General features: G+C 47.0%; 1 protein-coding gene and 1 long non-coding RNA gene across 4 annotated transcripts in view; both read right to left on the reverse strand.

Annotated features, from left to right (window-relative positions):
* Window positions 1-11,234: 11,234 nt before the first annotated feature.
* Window positions 11,235-22,277, reverse strand: LOC309441464. Its single transcript, XR_014184381.1, has 3 exons — window positions 21,663-22,277; window positions 21,091-21,161; window positions 11,235-12,084 (listed from the first exon to the last, which is right to left on the reverse strand). It is a non-coding gene; the product is annotated as an uncharacterized lncRNA (long non-coding RNA).
* Window positions 22,278-25,852: 3,575 nt separating this feature from the next.
* LOC309441288 (uncharacterized protein) overlaps window positions 25,853-26,313 on the reverse strand; it is a 28,394-nt gene continuing 27,933 nt past the window's right edge. For all 3 annotated transcript variants that reach the window (XM_082055924.1, XM_082055922.1, XM_082055923.1), the window contains one exon: window positions 25,853-26,027. In XM_082055924.1, coding sequence (XP_081912050.1) covers window positions 26,007-26,027 — 21 coding nt within the window. In that variant the 3' untranslated portion in view covers window positions 25,853-26,006. The remainder of the gene's footprint in view (window positions 26,028-26,313) is intronic.

A 26,313-nucleotide genomic window follows, 5' to 3' on the forward strand; every position in this document is an offset into this window, starting at 1 on the left:
GTCCCATTGGGACATTCAGCTCTGTTGACCATTTTCCACCCAGCTCAGCTCATGAAGCCACGATTAAACAGCTTAAACAGTCCTACTGCAGGCTTCTGCTTAGCCTGGCCACCACTTTTGTCCTCTGGTGACAATGAGTTATTGGTCTGGCCAACAAAGCATGTGGTGCCCATCACAACCAGCCCAACCTCAAATGATCACACCTCGACAAAAGCTCTCCTTGGTTTTAGGTTTGACACAAATTAGACACAAACTTTGATGTCTCAGCTGAACAGCTATTCTTAAGACCAAGTCCATTCGCTTTCTCTATTGACCAGGTCTTCCTCAGGAGGACTTCCCAGACAAAAGGATGGAAAACAAGTCCCCGATTTAGGAAGATTAATAATTAATGAAGATTGACCACTTTATCTCCCTGAAGAGCATCTACCAGGAGAAACGCATTGGGCAGCCTTAGTAAAGAGAATAACAACTGTAGTCTGACCTAACTTTGCCAGCCAGAAGACCTCTCCACAGTACTTCTCTGCAAGGTTTAGGCTTGGAAGTTATTAAAGGCCTCCTGCAAGCAGATATCAGCATTATCTGAGGACAGCAGCAAATTCCAGGCTGGGGCTTTGTGCCAGATCCTCCTACAGTTCAAACAAAGAACCTGTTTCCTCAGTGGTGGTCTCCTTGCCAAGGATGTGCCCAGCAATTTATCATAGAATCATTTTGGTTGTAAAAGATCTTTAAGATCATCAGTTCCAACCACTAACCCACCACCACCAAGTCCACCTGTAAACCATGTCCCTAAGAACTGGCCATACCCAGTATCCAAACCATCCCCAGGGACAGGAGATCAGAGGGAGAACTTGTGGGTTGGGTAACACCAAAATTCATGGATGAATTGGGATGAGTCCCCATGTGAAAAGTTATTTCTAACAACAGCGTCTTCCACATCGTCCTTCATCGAGGCTGGAGCCTCAAAAGGTGTTCTAGCTCCCTGCTCACCTCCATCCCATCCTTCCCAGAATTTCCCAGCTCTCCCAGAGCCCCCCGGCTCTGATCCCAACGCAGCCCTTCCCGTCCCTTACGCTTTCATTTCTGTTTCTTTACATCTTTATTAAACTGTACAGCCACTTTGATAGGAAAATTGAAAAGAAAAAGATATGAGGAACAACAAAAAAAGCACCATAATTATGAAGATTCAATTTAATTTTAAAGGTTGTGGAAGGAGGAAAAAAAAAAGAAGCAGGAGAAGAAGAAACCAAATTAATTTAGCAGGAAAGCATTGCATGAAATATTGTTGGAGTTTAATAACCATGCAAAGACAGATGATATGTGTGGAAAAATTAGTTGTAGGACCTCATAATAGTCTATTAATATTTTCTACAGGCGCAGAAACCCTTTGCTGAATGATTGTAACAAAGTAATTTTTTTATTTTTTTTTTTAAAGATATTAAAAAATATCTTCAAAAGAAGAAGACGGCAGCAACGTACGTACTGTATGGAGCGGAGACCCCGGCGAGGCGCATCAGATCCCAGGCAAGATTGAGTGCGGGTTTCTCTGCTCTGCTGTGATGGAGCGTGTCCCACCAGGCGGCTTGCTGGGGACCATTGTCCCCAATGGTGGGATGAGGGCCCTTGCCATGGCAAAGGCTAGCATTGACCTTGGGCATCTCCAAGCAGAAGAGGCCAAGGGCAGAGTGAGCCAGCACTGGGCCCTTGTGGCCAGGAAGGCCAATGATACCTGGGGTGGGTTAGAAGGGGGTGGTCAGTAGGTCAGAGAGGTTCTCCTGCCCCTCTGCTCTGCCCTGGGGAGACCACACCTGGAATCTTGTGTCCAGTTGTGGCCCCTCAGTTCCAGCAGGACAGGGAACTGCTGGAGAGAGTCCAGCGCAGCCACCAAGATGCTGAAGGGAGTGGAGCATCTCCCGTGTGAGGAAAGGCTGAGGGAGCTGGGGCTCTGGAGCTGGACAAGAGGAGACTGAGGGGGGACTCATTCCTGGGGATCAATATGGAAAGGGGGAGTGTCAGGAGGATGGAGCCAGGCTCTTCTGGGTGAAAACCAGTGACAGGACAAGGGGCAATGGGTGCAAACTGGAACACAGGAGGTTCCACTTAAATCTGAGAAGAAACTTGTTCCCGGTGAGGCTGGCAGAGCCTGGCCCAGGCTGCCCAGGGGGGTTGTGGAGTCTCCTTCTCTGCAGACATTCCAACCCGCCTGGACACCTTCCTGTGTAACCTCATCTGGGTGTTCCTGCTCCATGGGGGGATTGCACTGGATAAGCTTTCCAGGTCCCTTCCAGTCCCTGACATTCTGGGATGCTGTGATCAGTGGGGCTGGGTGAAGAAGTCCACAAAGGGGCTGCACACACATCGACATGTTTCCCTTTCCCCTTCAGCTCCAGGGAGAGGTTAGACTCAGCTCTGCTGCCCTTGACTCTGCCATTATAGGCCTGTTTTCTCTAGATATCACACCAGAACCTTAAAGACCAGCCACTACTTCCATGGCAGGAAGTACTGAGTCTGCTGCCATCATGACAAGACAACAATGGGCAGGTGCCCCACAAACAGAAGACAAATGTCATGATCAAGCTCTTGCTGAGTCTGGAACAGCCTTGAGTTTAGGCCAAGACACAGTACCGGAGCAGGACAAGGGTGCTAGTTGAGGGCTATGCTGGTTGCAGAGTCCCACAGCCTTGTTGCAAAGGGGAAGATACTTGCGTCGACTTGTCACCTTCTGCTCCTCAACACAGACAGGGCAAAGACCTCCCCACCATGGCGTGATGGTAAAAAGCTGATGGTGCTGAGGAGCAGGACGACTGAGCTGAGGGCAACAGAGCTGGTGAGGGGCTGGAGCGCAAGTGTGATGGGAGCGGCTGAGGGACCTGGGGGGTTCAGCTGGAGAACAGGAGCTGAGGGGAGACCTTCTGATCTCTGAACTGCCTGAAAGGAGCTTGGAGCCAGGGGGGTTGGGCTCTGCTCCCCAGGAACAAGCGCCAGGAGCAGAGGAAACGGCCTCAAGTTGGGCCAGGGGAGGTTGAGATTGGATGTGAGGAACAATTTCTTCCTCAAAGGGCTGTGGGGCATTGGAACAGGCTGCCCAGGGCAGTGCTGGAGTCACCATCCCTGGAGGGTTGGACAGACGGACATGAGGTTCTCAGGACATGGGGCAGTGCCAGGGGTGGGGGAACGGTTGGACTCGATGATCTTGAGGGGCTTTTCCAACCAAAACCATTCTGTGATTGTTGCTGCTCAAAGGCTGAGGCAGCTGGAAGGAACCCAGATTTTGGGAAGACCAAGAGGATGAGTCAGGCCACAGAAAAGTCATACCCACCTTCAGCAGCTGGTGGCTGCTCTCTAAAGATGCGTTTTCAGTGGAGGTAAAGCCTTGTGATCGTGCCATCAAGAATGTCCTTAAAATTGCTGTTTACAACCAGCTCAAGTAAAGCATCACCATGACTGCACCGAAACAATGGATGGTAACGAGAGCAACGGAGGAGACGTCTCTGTCTGCAGATGCTTCCACTTGGTCTCTCAAAAGGATGCGTTTCCTTGGTCCTAAATGGGATTTGCTTTAGCTCCAGACAAAACCCTTAGGATCCAGTAAACTCAACTAGGTCACTCCCGCAAGGACAGAATAAAATGAAATCAAGAAATGAGATGAAACGCTGAAGTGAATAAAATCATCAATTAAAATATGGAAGAGAAAATAGAATAGAACAGAATAGAATAATAAAAAAAAAAAAAAAAAAATAAAATAAAATAAAATAAAATAAAATAAAATAAAATAATCCCAGAACAAAACCAAACTGCAATTCCTCATTCAGCTTCCCCTTTCTCCCATTTTAATCTGTATAGCACCATCCAGCTCCAGCCTCCCCCCTTCCCCTTTTTTTAAATACAGTCTAATCCTGAGTGTGAACTGATGTAGTTTGTGTGTTAGGGGGGAAAAAAATCTCTCTCTCTTTCTGCCTTTTTTTTTCCCTTCTTCTTTCCTTGGCCCAGTTCATTATTTTTCTTTCTTGTCACTCAGTGTGATAGGTTGAACAGAAGTGCACAGATGAGCACTGAAAACGGTGTCACAAGGCCTTAATCTAGTCTTTAATGCCTGACTTCAGAGATGTCATTTATCTTCTAACTGCAGCAGGCTTCCACCAACTTTATCTCTAATAATATATTGATGGATTAAAAGGGTCGGGCAGGAGACCGGGCTGGAAAAATTGCTTATTGACATCAAAATACAGTGCCCTCAACCTGATAAACATGGAGGGGCTCGTGTATCTCCCAGAATAGTTGGCGTTGCTATATTTCTTATTTTTTTTTTCCCCTAGCGTGTTTCTCCCAGGTTCATGGGGTGGTCCAGTGAAATAAACAAACGGAACAAATAAATAGGAAATATAGTTTCTGCATTGACGCAACCTAGCGGAAACCCAGCTATTCCTGTAATGTTTTTTTAATGACAGCGCTGTGCAGGGCTATTTATCGCAGGCTGCAAAGCTGCATTTCGAAGCGACCTGACGGGGAGATGCTGCCGTTGTTTTAGGGGGTCATGGGGTGTCGGGATGAGATTGGAGCAGCACTTCGGGCAGCTGCTTCTTTCCCCGGTGGTGTAGAAGTCGGGAGCTGTCTGGCAATCTTTATGGCTGAAATTCATCCCTGCCCGCACGGGTCTCATGCAGGAGGAATTAAATCGGGGAGAAGGGACCAGCTCACAGAGCATCAGCAGGAATGCTGCCCAACCTCTGCTCGCCACCGCAAACCCCATGGATTGGTGGGGAAATGCTAATTGCTCGTTGTTTTGGGGATGGCATAGCCTTATACATACCCCACATGCAGCCAGAGATGCTCCTCAGCCACCACGGGCATTTGGAGTTGTCACTTATCCCTGATTTCATAGAATCGCAGAACAGTTTGGGTTGAAGGGACGTTCCCATCTCCCCCAGTGCCATGAGCAGGGACATCTGCACCAGCTCAGGTTGCTCAGAGCCCCGTCCAGCCTGGCCTGGGATGTCTCCAGGGATGGTTCATCCACCACCTCTCTGCCCAACCTGGGCCAGGCTCTCACCACCCTCAGCGACAACAATTTCCCTTTATCCAGCCTGAATCTCCCATCTTCTAGTTTAAAACCATCACCCCTTGTCCTATCCTCTCTTCCTTGCCCAACTTCAGCGGTTTTCTTTGCACAAGTTGGCTTGAGGAGCGCTCCTCCAACACAAAGAATCTGGGCTGTGGCCAAACATCTTCACAATGCTATGGGACCTGACATTCCACGACTTCCACCAAAGGCAGGAGAATGCTTCTCCACCATGTTCCAGTTGGTTTTACTAATCCTACAGGGTTCACTGGCAGTGAACAGTGATCACAACCGGCTTTGGTAGGAACAGGCACAGGTGACAACGTTTTCTTGCAGTGGGATGGAGAAGGTTCAAGAACTCACCTTATGAACGCTGCATTGCTGGGGAAAGGAGAAGCTCCTACCAAGTCCACTGCAATATCACCTTCATTTGCCCCTTGCTAAGGAAGCTTGTTGCAAATAGAGATGACCAAAAAGCACAGATCTTCATCCTGAGGAAAGGCCCAACATTGCAAGTCAGTTTTATGGTAAAACCGGGGTGAATAGCAAAGTCTATAAGCCTCCTCTTGTAAGAAAAAGTTGAAAAAAAACATATTAAACAAGACACTGCAATTTGGACTGATGTTCCTGGTCCATTCCCTGGTCCACCTGCTTTTCAACAGGGCTCACTCAAAACCACCACCCACCGTGCACGGTGACGGACACATCCCCCTAAACCTGGGAAGGCCACGAGCCACTGAGACAGGTGCAGAGATAAATCCTGTCACCAGAGAAAGCATTTCATTTCCTTTTTCCTGGAAAGAAATTCCATGCAAATCAATCTTCCCACAGAAAATTCTGATTCTTGGCAAAACGCCTTTTTCTGATCGGAAACTGCCTCGACTCGCAAACATCTGAGCGGCCGCGGTGACAAGAAGAGTCACATCTCATTCCCGTGTGTAGGGAGAGGGATTTTGTGCGAAGGCAAGCCTGGCGGTCCTTGAGGAGGTGCTGAAGTTGCGAACATCATCACTGCAAGAGCTTTTAATTATCAGGAGTTCAGGCTGCTTGATCATACCCCAAAACTCCAGCGAGGTGGTTTGGAGTGGTGTCAGATGGCCCAGCAGAGACCACGTTCGGTCCTTAGCTTGGAAGAGATGGGTTTGCTAGAATTAACGAGCTTACGTGTCCCAAAACACTTGCCATTCCCCGATAGATGGAAATGGAATTAATACCATGGCGCATCACATGGACCACATCAGGTATAAAGATCTCCAGGATGTAGAACCCCTAAAAACAAAGATCAGCGACCAAGCCTGTTGGACCGAATAAAGGACCCTGCATTCCGATTCAATATGAATCACGATAAGCCATTTATTACAGAAACAAGCCTCCTTATATATGCAACTATTCTTTGATCATGCATCCACGCTCCAATCATGCATTCACTAATTGGATATCATCTATGCTCTCTATGCTTAGAGAGCAGTGTAGGGGAAAGGGACCTGGGGGTCCTGGGGACAGCAGGGTGACCATAAGCCAGCACTGGGCCCTTGTGGCCAGGAAGGCCAATGATACCTGGGGTGGGTTAGAAGGGGGTGGTCAGTAGGTCAGAGAGGTTCTCCTGCCCCTCTGCTCTGCCCTGGGGAGACCATACCTGGAATCTTGTGTCCAGTTGTGGCCCCTCAGTTCCAGCAGGACAGGGAACTGCTGGAGAGAGTCCAGCGCAGCCACCAAGATGCTGAAGGGAGTGGAGCATCTCCCGTGTGAGGAAAGGCTGAGGGAGCTGGGGCTCTGGAGCTGGACAAGAGGAGACTGAGGGGGGACTCATTCCTGGGGATCAATATGGAAAGGGGGAGTGTCAGGAGGATGGAGCCAGGCTCTTCTGGGTGACAACCAGTGACAGGACAAGGGGCAATGGGTGCAAACGGGAACACAGGAGGTTCCACTGAAATACGGGAAGAAACTTGTTGGCGGTGAGGGTGGCAGAGCCTGGCCCAGGCTGCCCAGGGAGGTTGTGGAGTCTCCTTCTCTGCAGACATTCCAACCCGCCTGGACACCTTCCTGTGTAACCTCATCTGGGTGTTCCTGCTCCATGGGGGGATTGCACTGGATGAGCTTTCCAGGGCCCTTCCAGCCCCTGGCAGTCTGGGATTCCGTGATTCTATGTTCACGAGCTGTCCACGCGCTGAGTCTCACTGCTGACAGGTCCGTTGATTTACACCATGTTGAGGCCTTGTTATTGTAGAACTGCCTCATCCCCACAGCAGGTCCAGTTCTCAGCTTTCCGAGGTGGCCTTGAAATTCCTTTGGGCCTGGCTAGTTCAGTAACAAATCTCCATCTAGCAGAAACCCATCCACACAAGTCCAGTAGAAATACACTCCGGAAAATCAGCGCTGATAACCACTATTCCTATTCAAGAACCATTTTGTGCGGGATATCCCCACACAAAAACCCAAACTGGTGTCCCAGTTCCTCAGTTGGGAATGATTGGCAGGCAGCGGAACACAAGCCTCGCATTGTAAGAGCGTCTTTCCAAAATTTACCCGCTGCAACGCCGAATTTATCAGCTGAATTTATCAGCTGAAATGCCTCGGAATTATGGGAAGCTGCCTCTGGCCGACCACTTGATGGGAGGAACGGCACCGAGTTTTTTTGGCGTGTGGAAGTCAAGCGGCGGATGCGTTTTCCCCTACACCTGCCGCTCGCTCCGCGTTGCGTTTTATCTCAGCGCCGTCTTCTAATTTCACTACGGCGAACGACTATCGCAAGGCGCTTTTGCAACAGGGAGCTAAAATGACAAACGGCAAGGATTGCTGCATTTCAAATCTAAATGGAATGAATTACTGTAGTTAAAAATAGTGATTTAATACCTATGTTCTGCTAAGAAAAAAAAATATGACTTTTTTGTAAGTGCCATTCTTTACGTGTTTCTCTCCTTTTCAGGCTCCTTGGCAAGCAGAGAAATACCCCCAAATGAGGTGGTTTTCTCCCTTAGAAATGGAATTCTCTGCAGTTTTTTGCAGGACTTTGTTTCCTTCCCACTAAATACCCTGGAAGGCTCCAAAGTGCTGTAACCAGCACAGAATTTGGCCGGTGCTACTTGCTTTTAGCATCCCGCTGTTCTCCGAGACATTTTGCAGCTCAACTTTTTCCACTATTCCCTTTGATTCCCTCTTCCTGAATTTCCAGCTCATCACTTGTTAACCCTTATATCACTATTTTTCACTATTAGGCATTAACATATTTAACATGGAAATTATTTCACTACTTAATCAAGTAGTAAACTCTCCGGATGCTTTTTTTTCCAGGGTTGGCCATTTAAAATAACAAATCTCCATATCACACTTGGCCATTCTTACCTGTTTTCCTACTATTCTAAGTGATTTCCGATGATTTAACGGACCGGTTCCCAAAAGGCGTGCACATCTATTTGTTGTGCTGCATCCCAACTCCTCCAAGGTGCCTTCTCCCTCGAACCCTGAAGAATCACATTGTCAAAACCCTCATTATTTTATAACTTCTCTGCCCCTCTCTCCTCACCTTGTTAAATACTGCCCGAGCAAAGGAGTTCAGTAGCTCTGCCATTTTAGCGACACCATTGATTTTGTCTCCCTCTTCATTTATTAATGGAACTACTTTCTCTCTAGTATTCCCTTTTCCCTGATATAATTGTAAAAGCTCTTTTTATTCCCCTTAAGCCTTTCTGCTCTCTGAGCTGGCCTTATCTTTTCCCTGCAAGCCTTAACTGACTGTATATTCTTGTTTAGTTCTCTTTCCCTTCCCCATTTTTCACTATAGGTTCTTTCTTTCCGCTCCTATCTTTCGCCGGCGCTTTGTTATGCCACATTGGATGCTACTTGTCCTTCCATTTATTTTGAGGAGAACGGGAGCGTGTCCCACTCTATGGGGCTATTCTGGCGTTTCTGGCCTTTTCTCGCCCCTCAGGATTTAACGCATCTCCATGCCAAGTCCCAAACCTTGGCACCCTGACATCCCAGAGGGACCAAAACATCTCTCCCAAATGACAAATTATTTCCTTCCCATCAGCAACTCAAAGACAACGCTCGTTTCCGAACCCAAGGTTTCCAGGATGCAAGTTCACAGTGTGGTTTTAATTATTAGAGCAAGTAGAGCTGCCCAACAGAGTCAAAAGACCGAATGGATTTTACCTTCAGGCAATTTCTGAATGGGTTTGTGTATTACGAGCATTGTAATACCGGTGGGTCAGACCAAAGGGCTCAGGAGCCACCTCGGTTCTCTGGGTCTCCTGCTTTTTCCAAGTGTGTATCTTCCAAAAGCAATACAACATTGCTCTTTTTTGCAAGAGTATCTTCTTTCCAAATACGTAAACGGCTCAAAAGACATTTAAAAATCGCAGTACTTTTTAAAACGAATTATTGTTTCACCTGGAAGAATCAAAACACCACATTTTCAAAATAAGGAAACACACGCTTCCATTTGATATAGAACATGTTAAAATGAAGCACTTTCCTGAAATTGCAACAAATTCATTAAATTCATTTACTAAGTCTCAATAGACATTTTCCCCATACAAGATGGGTCTTTTGCAGGAAAATAGAGATGGGAATAATCACAAGACCAGAAAACAATGCCTCTGAGGAGAGATTGAAGAAGTTGGGGTTGCTCAGCTGGAGAAGAGGTGGGACATCGCTCTAATCTCCAAGTACGGAGTCAGCTTATGGAAAGAGGAAGGGATAGCTTTTCTTCCTGGTAGGTGAGATAAGTAGTCGTGAGCTTAAACCACAGCAGGAAAGGCTAAGGCTGGATATGAGAGGAGCCTTTCCAGCGCTGAGGCTGCTGAAGAGCAGAGACGAGCTATTCGCGAGCGGGTTGTATTGATGGAGGGGTCTTTTCAACAAGCAAGATCATCACCCACCTGGAGCAGCACGATCAAGCTGGTCCTGCCACAAAGATCATCCCAAGGTCTCATCCAGCTCCGTTTTCAGACACACAGAATCCCAGAATATCAGGGGTTGGAAGGGACCTGGAAAGCTCATCCAGTGCAATCCCCCCATGGAGCAGGAACACCCAGATGAGGTTACACAGGAAGGTGTCCAGGCGGGTTGGAATGTCTGCAGAGAAGGAGACTCCACAACCTCCCTGGGCAGCCTGGGCCAGGCTCTGCCACCCTCACCCCCAACAAGTTTCTTCCCGTATTTCAGTGGAACCTCCTGTGTTCCAGTTTGCACCCATTGCCCCTTGTCCTGTCACTGGTTGTCACCCAGAAGAGCCTGGCTCCATCCTCCTGACACTCCCCCTTTCCATATTGATCCCCAGGAATGTGTCCCCCCTCAGTGTCCTCTCCTCCAGCTCCAGAGCCCCAGCTCCCTCAGCCTTTCCTCACACGGGAGATGCTCCACTCCCTTCAGCATCTTGGTGGCTGCGCTGGACTCTCTCCAGCAGTTCCCTGTCCTGCTGGAACTGAGGGGCCACAACTGGACACAAGATTCCAGGTATGGTCTCCCCAGGGCAGAGCAGAGGGGCAGGAGAACCTCTCTGACCTACTGACCACCCCCTTCTAACCCACCCCAGGTACCATTGGCCTTCCTGGCCACAAGGGCCCAGTGCTGGCTCATGGTCACCCTGCTGTCCCCAGGACCCCCAGGTCCCTTTCCCATACGCTGCTCTCTAATAGGTCATTCCCCAACTTACACTGGAACCTGGGGTTGTTCCTGCCCAGATTCAAGACTCTACACTTGCCCTTGTTCTATTTCATTAAATTTTCCCCTCCCAACTCTCCAGCCTGTCCAGGTCTCTGGATGGCAGCACAGCTTCCAGTGTCAGTCATCAGCAAACTTGCTGACAGTCACTCTATTCCCTCATCCAAATAATTGATAAATATATTGAATAATACAGGCCCCTAGGATTTCACTGAGCTTGCTGTCCTAAGCAAGCACCAAGGAGCAAGATTCAATGTTCTTTGGATACTTCTATAGCACTGTGGAGTTTTGGTGGATAGAGAGAACATCTCAGAAGATCTGCTTGGTGTCCAAGTCTCCCAGAGAGAAGAGCCAGCGCTTTAAGCACTGCTGAAGCCCAGGTTTCTGAAAAAACCTTATCAAGAACGTGAAAGACACAGAAAAGCAGGCAGAATTATGAAGGCAAAAGCTGCTGGGAGCGCAGCTGCCGGCAAACCCAGCCCAGGAGAACCCCAACCCAAAAATGCAGGCACAGTGAGGAAAAGGTGGGCACTGCTCCCTTCTCCAAGTCTCCCCTGTGTTATAGTAATCACAGAAAATTAAAGAGATATCTAAAGATTGCTGAGCTGAGAGAGCCCCGAGAAGGGCTGGTAGACGTCCCGCGCTGCTGCCGCTGCCATCAGACCCACAGAAAATGGGGCTGGAATGAGAAAACTCAGAACCGTGTGGCAGGAAAAGGTTAATTAGAACCCATTCCTTTGGAATCTAATTTTCAGGTATTGAGTATTTATAGATTAACAGGCACTTAACTTGTCCTTAGTCCAGAGGACCACAGAGAAGATGCTCATGCAAGGACTGTGAGAAGAAAGGTTCTAGATGGATGTTCTAGATTGATGCCAACAGTTGGGAAGCTTCTGGAAACTGGAAGAAGTGCAGTGCTAAACTTGTTTCTGTGGGTATCCTGTAACATAAACTATTGCTACCACTATTATAACAAGTAAATAATAATAATCTATTAAAAGCAGTTAGGCAATATCACGGATTTTTAGCAAATCTGGAAGAGAAACCTGCAGCAGGGAGTGACTTTTGCAGTGACAAGTGGCCTTCACAGTCATCTTCTTGGGACAAGACCAATAAATCTTCTAGCCCAGGAGCCAGCTCCAGCATATCTGTTCTTTAGGAAGAGATGCCAATGCAATCGGGCCTGGATTGGGCATCATCACAACCATATCAGGATGCTCAGGGACACAAAAATGTAGAGCATGACTCTTTTGGTTACACCATCCACCATATCCAACCAGGCTGGGTACAGAAGAAGACACAAACTCCTGATCTCTAACTTTTCTAGCAATTCTTCCATTATTCCAGGCACCCCCATGAAACTCCTGCAAGAGAGCAAAGATTTCCCATCAACTCCTCAAAAGATAACACAGGGTTAGTGCATTTCCATGCTTTCGAAGACCATATCATGCAAGTTCTTCGTCCCACCATCCCTCTCCAAAGCAACTGGGGGTTTTGCCTTACTGGTTTTGCTGGGAGACATTTCCAGAGCCTCAATGCTTTAAGGACAGAAGCACAACCACACCACTGGCCCCAGCATTTCTGTGGTGTAATCGTGGCAAGTCTTACAGAATTTTAAGGAATGGGGGGGTACAGAAAGGAGGTCCATGTTTGCAGAAAAGATTAAATAGTATTATACACATAATTATTATAATATATATAACTAGTATAATAATATATAATATAAATGTCTCTTCATGTACAGAAAATGACCCTACATACAGAAAGTGACCCTACCTAAATTTGGCTGGGTCCGTGAATATCCTCTTTGGGGGGATTTGCCCACCATACATAGCACAACCTAGAGGTTCCCTTCCATGCACTGACGAGCAAACTGCACATGTTTTAGTGAATCTTGAATGCAACTACAAATAATCTGATTATCTCCTTCCTTCTTTTATACTTGGTTTTATATGGGAATCCATCTCAAACTCTCTATGAAGCTGAGGTGCTGCTAGAGAACTGAGCAGAATATTGTGCATGTGTTCCTCATGCACTAAGGGCTTTCTTCTTGCTGACCCTGACCTGAGGTTGCTCTTCTGTTTTGGGTTTACAAGCTGAAAAGTGAGCCCTGATTCCATCCTGCTCCAAGGTCTGTGCTGTGGGTGAGGACAGCGAGTCATGGTGTGCACCATAAGGTCACCATGGTGTGCACTTTCATAAGGTCTTATGAAAGTGGTTCATTGGCTCAAGACAAGGAGAAAGGACAAACGGTTCCATACCAAGCTCTGAATCTTGTCTGGAATGGGGCAATGTTTGGATTTTTGGGGATAAGAGGGCAAATAGTTGAGCTAGTGTCTCCTCGAGACCCGGACCACACTCAGAAGCAACCATGAGCTGGGAACCAGCAGGTGAATTCCCAACCAGCACTCGGTCCTTACATACAACCTTCTGCTTCTCTTTGCAGATCACAGAATAGAATCACAGAATCATTTTGGTTGGAAGAGACCCTCAAGATCATCGAGTCCAACCGTTCCCCCATCCCTGGCACTGCCCCATGTCCCTGAGAACCTCATGTCCGTCTGTCCAACCCTCCAGGGATGGTGACTCCAGCACTGTCCTGGGCAGCCTGTTCCAATGCCCCACAGCCCTTTGGGGAAGAAATTGTTCCCCACATCCAACCTCAACCTCCCCTGGCGCAACTTGAGGCCGTTTCCTCTGCTCCTGGCGCTTGTTCCTGGGGAGCAGAGCCCGACCCGCCCTGGCTCCAAGCTCCTTTCAGGCAGTTCAGAGATCAGAAGGTCTCCCCTCAGCTCCTGTTCTCCAGCTGAACCCCCCAGGTCCCTCAGCCGCTCCCCATCAGAGCTTCTCTCTAGACCTCTGGGTCTCTAGATGTTGCTGTTGAAACTTCTCCCCTAAGGGCTGAATGCAGGTTGAACAGGATGATTGGTAAACATTAAATACATGATATTCCAACAGAGAATATTATTCCAGTATCCCAAAACTCTGGCTTTTCAGCTACTGCTGCTTTGGCCCAACCTTGATTTCTGGCCCTTGAGAGATGCTGTCAGCAACAACAGTCAAGCACGCTGAAGCAAAGCCAGAAATTTCCAACAAATGGAGGGCAGAACCCAAGTTTTTGGTGCACCTCAAACCCCCATCCCTCCAGAACCCCACAACCAGCAGCAAGGAGAAAATGCGTCACATCCATTCAGCGCTGGGTGGGTTCCACATTGTGCGTGTGGAGCGGCAGAGATGCCGCAGGCAGCCCCGGGCACGTCCCCTCCTTCTGTCTCTTCTGAATCCTTTATTTTCTTCCCCCCTTTCTCATTCTGTCTTTGCTTGCATTTCAAGGTTAAAAAAAAGTCAGGATACAATAGTAAATATGTAAGATTAGCTCCTAAAATATGTTAGCAAGTGAAAGCTAAAGAAAGCCAAATGAATTTAAAAAAAGGCTTTCTTGAAGCTTAAAACAGAGACAGTTCTTTTGATCCTTTATCACACAATAACAAAAAAAGCACCAAGCGAGATACATATATATAATATACATATAATATATGTACTTATATTCTCCATGTGCGCGGGTATGCGGGTGTGTGTGTGCACGAGTGTGTGTACGCGTGTATTTTAATTCACATAGGCTTTCCTTTCTTTAAAATGCTGCAAGAAGCTTTTTTTTCTGCAGATTTCTTTTTCTTTCTTTTTTTTTGATATTTCAAAGCTGGCAGTTCAGTAAATGGCTGGAACTGCCACATCTCTGTTCTTGCTAAAGAAATCAATGCTAATCCTATTACTGGCAGTTATCACCTATCCCAGAAACCGCAGCTAAAAGAGAAAAAAACCACTGAGATGTCAAAGTAGGAAAAAAGCATGGGGGAGGGGGAGAAAGCGCCCTTCATTCACTTTCAAACAGTGATTGTTTTCTTATTTTTGATCATTTTTTCTTGTTAAGAGAGAAACTAAACCAGAAAAAAAAAAAAAAAGAAAGAAAGAAAAAATTAAATCCACGCTCGCACAACATGAAGGGCCTGATTTAAACCTACGCGCACACACGTCAGCCTGGGCGCTGAGGTCACGCTGTGGGGTCCTGAAGCTGGACGGGGCTCTGAGCAACCTGAGCTGGTGAAGATGTCCCTGCTGATAGCAGCGGTTGGACTGCATGAGCTTTGAAGGTCCCTTCAGCGCAAACCATCCTGTGATTCTATGGTTCCTTGGTACGGAGCAATTCCCGGGTGCAAGTTGGGCTTCGACCTTCACATCTGCACTCGGTGGCAGGACTGAGCATCTCAGAAGTCTTGAGTAGGTCAGTGCAGATCGCACTTCATCATCTGGGTGGGGTCCTGGGTCCCTCAAAGTTATTTTAGTACATCTACGTCCTTGTTTATCCTCCCACGTGCTCCCGCAACCCGCTCGCACTCCTTAAGCACCCTCAGAGTACAGCTCACCTGCTCGGGATTTCAAGGTCCCTGATCACGATCACAAGATGCTGAAAACATGGAGCTCCTGAGCTCAGCTCACTCTGTGAAGGTCCTGTTGGGTGGCCCTGCCTGGCCCACTTAGTGCTTCATGAATTTAGAATCACAGAAGGACCCACAAGGCTCATGGAGTCCAACTCCTGTCCCTGCAATGACAACCCCACAGGTCACCTCGTGTGTCTGAGGACGTTGTCCAGTCTCTTCTTGAACACTGTCAGGTTGGGGCCGTGACACCTCCCTGGGGAGCCTGTTCAGTGTCCAGCACCTCTGGGTGAAGAACCTTTTCCTCATGTCCCACTGACCCTCCCTGGCACATCTGCCATTCCCTTGGGAACAGTGAGGCACCCCAACTCAATATGTATAACTCTAAAAGCCAAGAGGAGCAGCAGTTTTTGAACCTGTACTAAGGAAGAATCACCCAATTCCAATAGACCACAGCGGCCTGACAGCCAGAAGCAAGATGTTGGTCATCGCTCTGATACGCTGAGGTATCAACCGCACAGCTCGCAGGCCACAAGCAAGAAAGTAGAGCACAAACCAAACGAGCAGTGGGGAAAGAAACAAAAATAAACCCAGATCAAAGGCTTGGTTAAACAAGAACAGCGTGTCTGCTCCACCTGGCCACAAGTCGATGCATTTTCACAGCAGATCACTCTCATCATCACAAGTACCATGAGTGTTTCTTCCAACCTCTTGCTCTTTAAGCAAAATTTCAGGTCATTCTGGGCACTAACTCACTGCCAGTGAATCACTGGAGATATTCAGAGCCTATTGAAGAGATTTTTCTCCATCTTTAAACTCCGGGGAAGCGTTAGGATCAATTCAGTCCTTTGAGAATATCTTGGACTTGTGCAAAGTGAGTTTGCAAACCCAAGGGATGGAGGAGGCACTGAATGCTACAAGAAGAGGCAACAAAACCCAGACACCTCATTTTTGGTGTTATTTGCAACCAGCAAAACCAAACAAAGAAATTGTTCCGCAGATCCAACCTCAGGCAGCTGTGAGGGTATGTGCTTGTCTATGGTTGGAGGTGGTAAAGGGAATTCATTGCCAATTACAAACTCAAATTACTCCTGATTTGACTCACCGGGAAAAATGGCATTTTGGTTACAGATTGCTATGAGATCTTTTAATGGTTTTAGTACAGCTGAAATAAAACTATTCTTTGATGCGGGTTAAAATGTTAACAGTATTCTAAGGTATCATTAAAATAATTCAGAAGTATCAAAAGATTAATAGCTTAGGTTTTTAAAATACTGGGGGTTTTTGGCCTTGCTTTCCATCTTTAAAATGAAGGCTGGTAACTCAGCTGAAGATCTGGTCTGGAATATTGAACGTAATCAGCCATACCACCAGAAAATCCAAGCCTGCGCAATTAGAAGCGTTACTCAATATTTATACTCTATCAGCTCTCTCCCAGTATCAGTATTTGGCAATTCTCCTTAGCACTATGGGGGTTTTATCCACTCGTGTAGTTCCATCAGTGGGAAGATGGGCCTACTGCAAGTACTGAATCTGAAAGACATAAAGAACCTCCTAATTAGGGCTGCTAATTAGGGACAGAAAATGAAGCCGTATGCCCCAGGGAGCCACTTTCTGTCCCCATGGGACGGAGCTGGGTTGTCCCTGGGGGACCCCAGGAGGGCTTCCATCTCCAGGGGTGCAACGGGATGAATTCTGAGCATTTAGCAGGGTAGACTCTAGAGAAATCCAGTACCTTTCTCTCCCAGTACCACATTTTTTTTTAAACAGGATTTCCCCATTTGCTGGGACACCTTTTAGCTGCAAACAGCCATCTCTTTGATGATTTGTAACTCGGGGGAAAGAACGAGTGCAAATTCATGCAGCTTCTCTGCTCGACAGAAGCACCTGGTGCGTTCACTGCTGGGATATTTGCTTCCAAACTCATCCACAGTTGGTAGCGTGTCCCACCAGGGAACAATTCCCGAGTGACAGAAGCAGCCGTGCTCCAGGATGGGTGGTCACTGCCCCCCTGCAACATCACCCCATGGCGGTGGGATTCCCCACTAACGACATCTTATGGTGCCAAGGGGGCTCCTACAGTGAAATCAGCCCCCGCTTCCCACAGGAGCTCAGGGTAACCCCTCCCAGAGGGCTGTGCACATCAAAACAGAGAGGAACAAAAGAACAAGAAAACAGGAAGGAAGGGGAGAAGGAAGGGGAGAAGGAAGGGGAGAAGGAAGGGGAGAAGGAAGGGGAGAAGGAAGGGGAGAAGGAAGGGGAGAAGGAAGGGGAGAAGGAAGGGGAGAAGGAAGGGGAGAAGGAAGGGGAGAAGGAAGGGGAGAAGGAAGGGGAGAAGGAAGGGGAGAAGGAAGGGGAGAAGGAAGGGGAGAAGGAAGGGGAGAAGGAAGGGGAGAAGGAAGGGGAGAAGGAAGGGGAGAAGGAAGGGGAGAAGGAAGGGGAGAAGGAAGGGGAAAATAAAATGTCAGATAAACTAAATAAAGTAAAAATAAAAATAAAACAAAATGCCAGATAGATAAATCGAAGTAAAAAAAAGAAAATAACACGACAAGATGAGGGCACAGACACCCCTCCCCAAATCACTATTAGCTCTCCAGCTGTGCTTACAAATACAGTGGAGAGTTGAAAGCAGGCGGTGCCAGGCACAGGGGACACTTTTGGGGCCGCTCGCAGCATCTCATCCTTTGAAGCCACCGCGCAGCACAGCTGGGGAACCTGTTCCCTTCCACTCCAACACCAGCGGTTTTTCTGAGCAAACTGCCTTTTCTTTTCTGCGATCTGGAGATGTTTTCCCTGCCAGCAACAGTGACAAGCTGCTAAATGGTGTCAGCGACCGTCTGGCTGAGCCCTGGTGAAAATAAACCGTTGTTTTAGCACCGGTGGCATTTCCCATCATCGGCGCGAGGCTGGCTCAAGTCAGGGATGCGCATCCCTTTAATTATATACATCGAAATAAATATCACGCCCTTGGGCACAGGGCGGAGTGCGGGACCCGATGGGAAAGCGCGTGAAGGGAAAAGGCAGCTGGTTTTGCTGCACAGCTGGGGGAGGAAGGAAAAGTGATGCTCAAACACCAAACCCATGCGTGGAAGTTGGAAGATGGGAAGCTGCCCACATAGCTCGTAAGGCAGGAAAGAAATGGCCCCGACACAAAAACACAAGCAAATTTTTGGGAAATGAGGCTGTGATAGGGAAGGGATAGCTGGAAAACGTCTGGCAGCTGCTGCAGCAAGAAAGGGAGACGGTTCCACGATGGGGACAGAGAGGGAAATGTCCCCTGGAAATTAAAACCTAAAAAGAAGGGGTTTTGTTTTAACCTCTTAAACTGCTCATTTCATTTCTGCAGCCTCATCCTAAGAGTTGCTGCATTGCTTTGGTAACAGGTATTTTACACTAATTCATCCACGCCACAGAGGAAATGGTGCTGGTGCTGGGGGGACATCTCACCGAAACAGGGCTGCTTTGGCTTCTTGCTATCCTTGACAGAAGTTCATTTATTCAAATCCAAACCTCCCAGGCTAAAAGAAGGGAATCTAATTATTTTTTTTTCATTTTAGGAAAACGAAGTGAGTCGCAACAGAAACGAACCCTTTCAGATTAACCTGGTGACATGCTTTGCTTTTGTTGAAGGCAGTGAGCAGCTTACCAACCATCATCTCAATCCTTCATCTCCTCAAGACTTGGATGTATTTCCAGAAGATGCAGCTGCAAACTATTGGCCCCAAAGTGGGGGGGTCCCAGGGGCAAAAAGTTCACAATAGGGACCACCCCACCAGGTGGTCACGGTGGTTTTGTCAAGATGTGACATCTATGGGTCTACAAAGAGGTGAAACGCTCATCAACATCTCGTAATTACCTTAACTCTGGGTCTTGATTTCACATATTTCCCCATGAAATGCTGCCTGTTTACGCTTCCACTCCCTAGAATATTCATATAAAAAAATGGCATAATGTCGTATTTATATTAATTGGATATTCTGGGTTTACTGCTCCCTCCACTAGTAGGGGGGAGGGTTAGAAACCACATAATACACAATATAAAATACATGTTTGTGCACAGTGTATAATTTAATGCATGAGATACACAAGATCTTCCAGCACAGAGTGTTTTAAACAACAGCATTTTAGCCTCTAAAGCACCGCAGCAAGGGAAACGTTTTCCATGCTCAGTTTCTCTGCTATTGGAACATTTGTTTTTTATTCTGAATATTTCAGCACATCTATTTACCTGGCACTATATTTAGTACCACAGTACCAAGATGGCATATATAAAGATTCAATTGCAATTCCCATCTGATGTCCCTTCCCTCTCCTTTTTACCCCTTTTTTTATGTCCGCACTCTGAATTCAGCACAAAGTTGGTGTGTTTAATTTAAAAAGAAGTAAAACGCGCCAGGAGACGCCTCAGACCACTGCAAATCACCTACTTTATAGAGGCAGTAAAATTGTGTATCGGATTAAAAGTGATGCTGATCTGAAATTTATGATAACTTTTAATGGCATTATAATTTTTTTCCCCCCGCGCGCTCCATCACCGCATCGTTTGGATGCACAGTGCCGCAAGATGAAATTTGTAAGGGAAGAACATTACATAGGCAAGCGCCGAGGGGGGAAACGGGCAGCAGAATAATGCAAAAGCCCCTTTTTTGGTGCATGAAGGGTGATGCTGCTGCCGTGTGATGGGTGAGAAGTGGATCAGTGGTGTGAAGGTGCTGGGGTGTGGAATATCACCCCGAGAAAAGGTGGTTATTTAGGAGAGCGCTGGGACTGAATGGTGCTGGGTGTCACTTGCAAAGGTCTGGGTGATTTCTGTCCCTGCGCGGAATGAATAATGAGATCTTTTAGGTTGGAAAAGCCCCTCAAGATCATCAAGTCCAACCATAACCCACCCCTGGCACTGCCCCATGTCCCTGAGAACCTCATCATTGTGTATTTTCAACCCTCCAGGGATGGTGACTCCAGCACTGCCCTGGGCAGCCTGTTCCAATGCCCCACAGCCCTTTGGGGAAGAAATTGTTCCACACATCCAACCTCAACCTCCCCTGGCACAACTTGAGGCCATTTCCTCTGGTCCTAAAGCACGGCTTGATCCTGTGGTTGGTGGTAACGGGGATGTGACCTCAGGGCGTTAAGATTCAAGGACATTTTGAGGTGTGCAGGCCCAGGAGGGCAGCACTGCACCTTGCACCTGAACAGTGCCCACCAGAGAGCCCCGTCACCCCTTTATAGACAGAAAAGAGACTCTCCAAACAAACTACAGAATGAGATATTAATATCAAACATCGAAGTCAACAGCTATGAGCAGTTCAGGTGGAAATCATAGAATCACAGTGCCCCCCCCGCCATGAGCAGGGACATCTGCACCAGCTCAGGTTGCTCAGAGCCCCGTCCAGCCTGGCCTGGGATGTCTCCAGGGATGGTTCATCCACCACCCCTCTGGCCAACCTGGGCCAGGCTCTCACCACCCTCAGTGTAAAATATCCTGGAGCCACACACCGAAGATGCAGAAAACATCAAACGACCATGTTGTTACCCCGGCACCATCTACTTTCTGCCTAGCCAAGGGGAAAATGCGCTACACGGTCACATAACTAAACACGCTGTGACGACCTGCAAGAAGCCTCAAGCAATCCTGAAATCTGCCTTCCCCCAACGTCCACTTTGCAAAGCAACTAACGTTTTCTAACATAAACACAGACAGGAATACATTAGTCACACTGAAATTAGTACAAATTGCTGAAGAAGCCTATGCGTACACAAACAGTGAGATTCTTTATTAACAGCCACAGAAAACTGAATCATAAAATCACTTCAGTTGGAAGAAATCCTTATGATCGAGTCCAACCACAACCTAAATCTAGCACTGAATCATGTACCTAAGAGCCTCATCTATGTATCTTTTCTAAAAACTGATTTGTGGGAGAGCAAACTCACCTGCCAGCAGCTTGGAGGTCGTCAGAAGCAGCATCTCTGTGTTCAAGGAACCAAGATGCCGGCCCAAGTTCCTGCAAAGAAGAGAAAACTGTATTTATATTAGGTCTCTGCAACCAAATATCAGTTAAAAATCTCTTTAGGAATAGCATGGAAAGAAACCTGAATTATTTACACAATGGCCATTTGCTTTGTAGAATAGAAAAGAGAAAAAACAGGGGCTTTTTTGTGTCACATTTGAAGCAAATGCAGAGGGAGGGGTCCTGGTACACTTAAATTACCATTAATGTAAAATTTCATGGTAGCACCCCAGTTTTGCCACCACTGCATTCCAGTGTGTGTAGTGAAACTTCATGCTCCCCCTCCTCCTCATCTGCTTTATTTTTCCTCTCCTTCCCCAGACCCTGTGATACTACTCTACAGTAAAATATTAACTGCTGTAAGTGATTGTTTTGCTGTATTATGTGAAGTCAAAAACCTTTTGAATTGTATTTTGCAGTGAACCTGCCTTTGAATCCACGCATTTTATCATTCCACAGCAACACGTATAATTTCAAACAAACAAGCGAACAAACCCGGCGATAATGCCCCGAATCTCTTATCAGTCAGTTTTACACTGGCGTAACTCCATAAACTTCAGTGGAATTAATCTTGATTTACACTGTTGGGAGAGCAGAAACAGGCATTGTAAATAGCTATATACCAATGCTAGACACTTGAAAGTGGTCACACCAGAACGCCTGGTAGCAGATGAGGAGGCATAAAAAAAGCTTTCCTGGTGGTGCTAATTCATGGGCACATGGCTAAACCCAAAGGACAGGCCTCAAGTTGCGCCAGGGGAGGTTGAGGTTGGATGTGGGGAACAATTTCTTCCCCAAAGGGCTGTGGGGCATTGGAACAGGCTGCCCAGGGCAGTGCTGGAGTCACCATCCCTGGAGGGCTGGACAGACAGACATGAGGTTCTCAGGACATGGGGCAGTGCCAGGGGTGGGGGATGGTTGGACTCAATGAGCTTGAGGGGCTTTTCCAACCAAAATGATTTTGTGATTCCATCAGCATTGTAGAGACCACAGCTCATGGAGGGGCCCACTGGCCCTCCTGGTGACACCAAGCCATGGCACATGGGCACAGCCCCTGAGGACAGTGCTGCTGAGATAGGACAGCCCATGTGCTTATCACCCAGAGGAGGTGTTGGCTGTGGTGGTCAAGAAGGAACCTCAGCTGTGTGTCCTCCATGATCACAGCTGGAGAGGATTTTGCCACAGATGTTGTGATGAGCCACCAGCAGAGCCCTGCACTTCAGGCTGTGCCCACAGCTGAGCTTATTACCATCACTGAGGCCATGGGGAACGGGGCACTTGAAAAATCCTTTGGAGGTTCCAATGTGCCCCACTGGAGATCTGGGTTTCTATAGTCTGAGAACCTTGAGGAGATGAGACTGCTCACAGCTCCACCACAAGTCCATGAGACAGGCGCTGCCGTCCTCTCAAACGCCTTGTGGGAAAACCCACAAGGAAACATTTAAGAAAAGCGTTCCTCAAGTGGACAAGGCACAAATTTTTTACACCCTGTTGCTTCTAGACTGAGGACATGACTGATATAAAGCAGGAACCAATCCCTCGGACAGCATTGTCATCTTCTGTAAAATCTCCTGCCAGCCCCACAGCAGATGGCAGCTACTGCGTTCCCCTCAATCAATTATCTTGAACAGGGTCATTTAAAATTTGAAAGCCAAGCTCATCAACTCAGTTTTACAGTAGCAAGCCCAGGTGTGTGTTCACTGTCCAAACGTGAGGACAGAAAATGGATTGTGCCTCACAGCTGCTCATTGTCAGGGCAGGAACTGGGGTGCAAGGCATCAAGTCACTTCTTTAACCTGTGGAGGACACAATCAATTGGTTTTGCTACCCCAGCTATTTTCACACTCGTTTACTCAAAACCATGGCAAGAATACTAAGATAACATTTAATTCTTCTCAGGCACAACATGATTAATTTTTACTTAGACTATACCAGTTAGGACTTATAGAAAGTACAGAGGATAGAGAATACTACAGGGAGGAGGTGGGACCTGTCCCCTTTCGCATTGCAAGCTTTCCACGGCAAAAAGAAGTATCTTGGATGGATAAATACAAACTGCACCTATTGGTTAAAGCTTCAAGTGGTGCCACAAGGTAAGAAGAAGCCGCCCCAGGTCCCTGTTTCCCTCCTGGGTGTTGCTCCTCTGCAGCGCAGCATCTCAGCTGGGCCCCAAACCTCAACCCAAGTGCGGGAAGATGATCCAAGGGTGGTTAAGTAGCAACCCAGGCTTTATCCAGTTGCTCGTATCAATCTTCATAACAAAGAGAAAACAACTCGACCATCTCTTGTGGGAAATAAATTGAGTCCACTTCTGTTCTCGTTTCTTCAAGAATTAGCCCTATTGATGAGGCCCAGGTGAAGAGCTCCAGAAGCAATTAAAGCAAGTGCCGTACCTCGAGGCGCACCTTGAGAATGTTTCTGTGCTCCTCTTTTCACGAGGTCCCTATCTCCCGCTGGCATCAACACGAGGTGCATTAGAGCTGCTGCTTCATAAAGCAAAGCTGCACTTCACGCTGAGGAAAAGCCTTGATCCGAATGCACTTCAATTAACAGAGAGCAGGGCCCAGGGACTCCTGGGCCGACTGCAGCTGGAGAGATTAACACAGGAAGATGCCTCCGAGTCAGAGAAAAAGATGCAGGGTGGAGTCTGCTCTATTTTTACATCCTCCACTCCCCAGTTCTGGCCACTTCCCAGTTGTCCTGCCAAGACCATGATGCTCAGAGAACCCCTGGAAGCCCCAGGTGATTTATACCCAGATCTGTCACAGCAGACACTAGATCTTCCATCAACGAGATCCAAGACTTAACCTCATTTAATAAATGTTTTCTCAAAGGTCAAAACTTATCAGGCTGCTGAGACCCCCCCATACACTCTTACACCCAGCAAGGAAACATTTTGCTGTTAATTAATGATGAAACCAGCAAAAATGTCAATGTAACAAATTAAACGCTCATTGATTATTGGCTTAAGCAGGTCTTTAAAGTGATACACACAGACAATACTTTAGTGCTCACCAGGCTCTGGATTTGGCACTTTAATTGGAAAAATGTGGTCAGAAGTGCGCTGTTATTCTCTTTTTTGGTCACTGCTGGTGCAGCTTTCCACTGTGTATAATAATACATGCTGTGCAGGACACAGAATGGAAGGGAACCCTGATGTGAAACCACCCATCTCCACGGGAAAAGGTCCACCAAGGAGCATCACACTTGGGAAGCATCCAGAGACCGAGGAGCTGTATTTCACGGGGCAGCAAACCAAATTTTGGAGGGAAACAGCCTTAACTCACCACCCCAGCCATGACCTGACTCGGGAGCAACTAAAGGTTATCAACGATTAACAGAAGTAGTTTATGGTTAAACATTACGGAACTAAACGTTCTGCAGAGATGCAATTCTGATGAAATTACAAGAGAGGATGCCATCTGCCAGCAACACAGAAACGTTCAAATTAGTATAATGCCACCAAAGGCTGAAATTCAACCCTCAAGCTGGACGAACAGCATCCCCTTCCCTCCCCTCTTCCCAGCCCTGTACATGTACAAAATAACAGAGAAAAGCACAAAAACCTGGTGTCTTAAATTTAGTGCTGGGGGGATATTTCAGGCAGAATTCAAAGGGCAATCTCAGCAACATACAATGAAGAGCAATTCAAGGCAACAGCAATGACATCTGAGGACTCTTTTTAAAATCGCAGTGTGGTCACTGTGAGGAGCTGATTGAAACTGTGTATGTTATAATCAGAAATCTGGATGGTGGATTAAAGTTTAGAAAGAAATCACATAACAGTATTTAATTAATCAAGGCTTTAAGTGACCTAAATGAAAATACTCTATAATGATAACTCCTTGGCTGGCTTAAGTCAGTTTGTACTGATGATACGTATCATATTTCCCATACACTGAAATAATCACAATTAGTTCCCTACACACAAAAGTCACTTTGCCCTAGTAAAGCACATTTAGAGCAACTCTGAAAATAAAGACTGTGTTTAACCACTAATGCAGTGAGGTGCCAAAGGCCACACAGAAGAGTTGTGACCCCAAAACAGACGTGTCCTGAGCCCGGGATAACCATGGAAAACCACCCTGTATCTTCAGAAAACACGTCTGCATCCCAAAGCCACTCCTTGTATTCTCAAAGAGACCTTTCGCACTAAACTTCGCACTGGTTTTAATAAAACAGAGCATCTGTAGGAGGAGGAAATTTTGCTTTTAGCTGAAAGGTTGAGCCTTCTTAAGACAATCAGCACATACCTGGGCATGGGGACATCTCTGTCACCTTCCTGCTGATGGTCACAGGCAGCCCAGGGACCTCCCTGCCCACCCCATTTTTTGTGCAATCACAGGTTATTGTGCTGTCTCAGCTGATGATATTCACACAACTGTTTTTTCATGTCTCTTATTTTTAAACAAACCACTAATGTGTTTGCTTTCTTTAGCAGCAATAGGAGAAAACAATAGCAATTCCTCCTCTCAATTGCAGACCCTTCTGAAAGAGAACATGACTACAGTCTAGTTTAACTACAGCAAGCATGTCCTAGGGTAACAAGGATACGATGAAACACACGCTTTACAACAAAGTTTAAAAAAAAATGCCACATTCAATGGCAGAAAAAATCGATTTAACCACATAAAATATTACAAGCAAAAATCAGAGGTTAGAAGTAGAGTTGAAATGCAAACCATTACCTCCATTATCCAAAACAGGCTGTTTATTTACAGCTAGAAACTGTAGAAATGACTTGGCTTAATTGTAATTAAAACCTTTTGGTATCTTTACAGCACCAGAAGCGTTCCACGCAAAGGTAGCAGGGCCGTGAGGCGGACGAGATGCTCCGACTCAGAAAAAGGACATCTCGGGCTGCGAGGAGAACAAAACAAAGCCCTGAACATGATATTAGGCTAAGAACAATTCCAACTGTGGCAAGAAAAGAGGGTTTGTAATTGAATTTGTAAAAGGCCACACAGCAAAACTAGAGCTAAACTATTTGCAACATGTATTAGTTGAAAGAGGCAATTCAAGCGAGGAAGGACCATGTGTTGGGGAAGGCGCAAAAGCCATTTGAGCTCAGTGCCTGCTGTTGCTTTAGAGCTGGCGTCAAAAAACTCCTTTATGTCCCCAAAGTGCGCTGCCCACCTGTGAGTAA

This window comes from Streptopelia decaocto, assembly GCF_964273445.1.
Source record: "Streptopelia decaocto genome assembly, chromosome: 6".
Lineage (NCBI taxonomy): Eukaryota > Metazoa > Chordata > Aves > Columbiformes > Columbidae > Streptopelia > Streptopelia decaocto.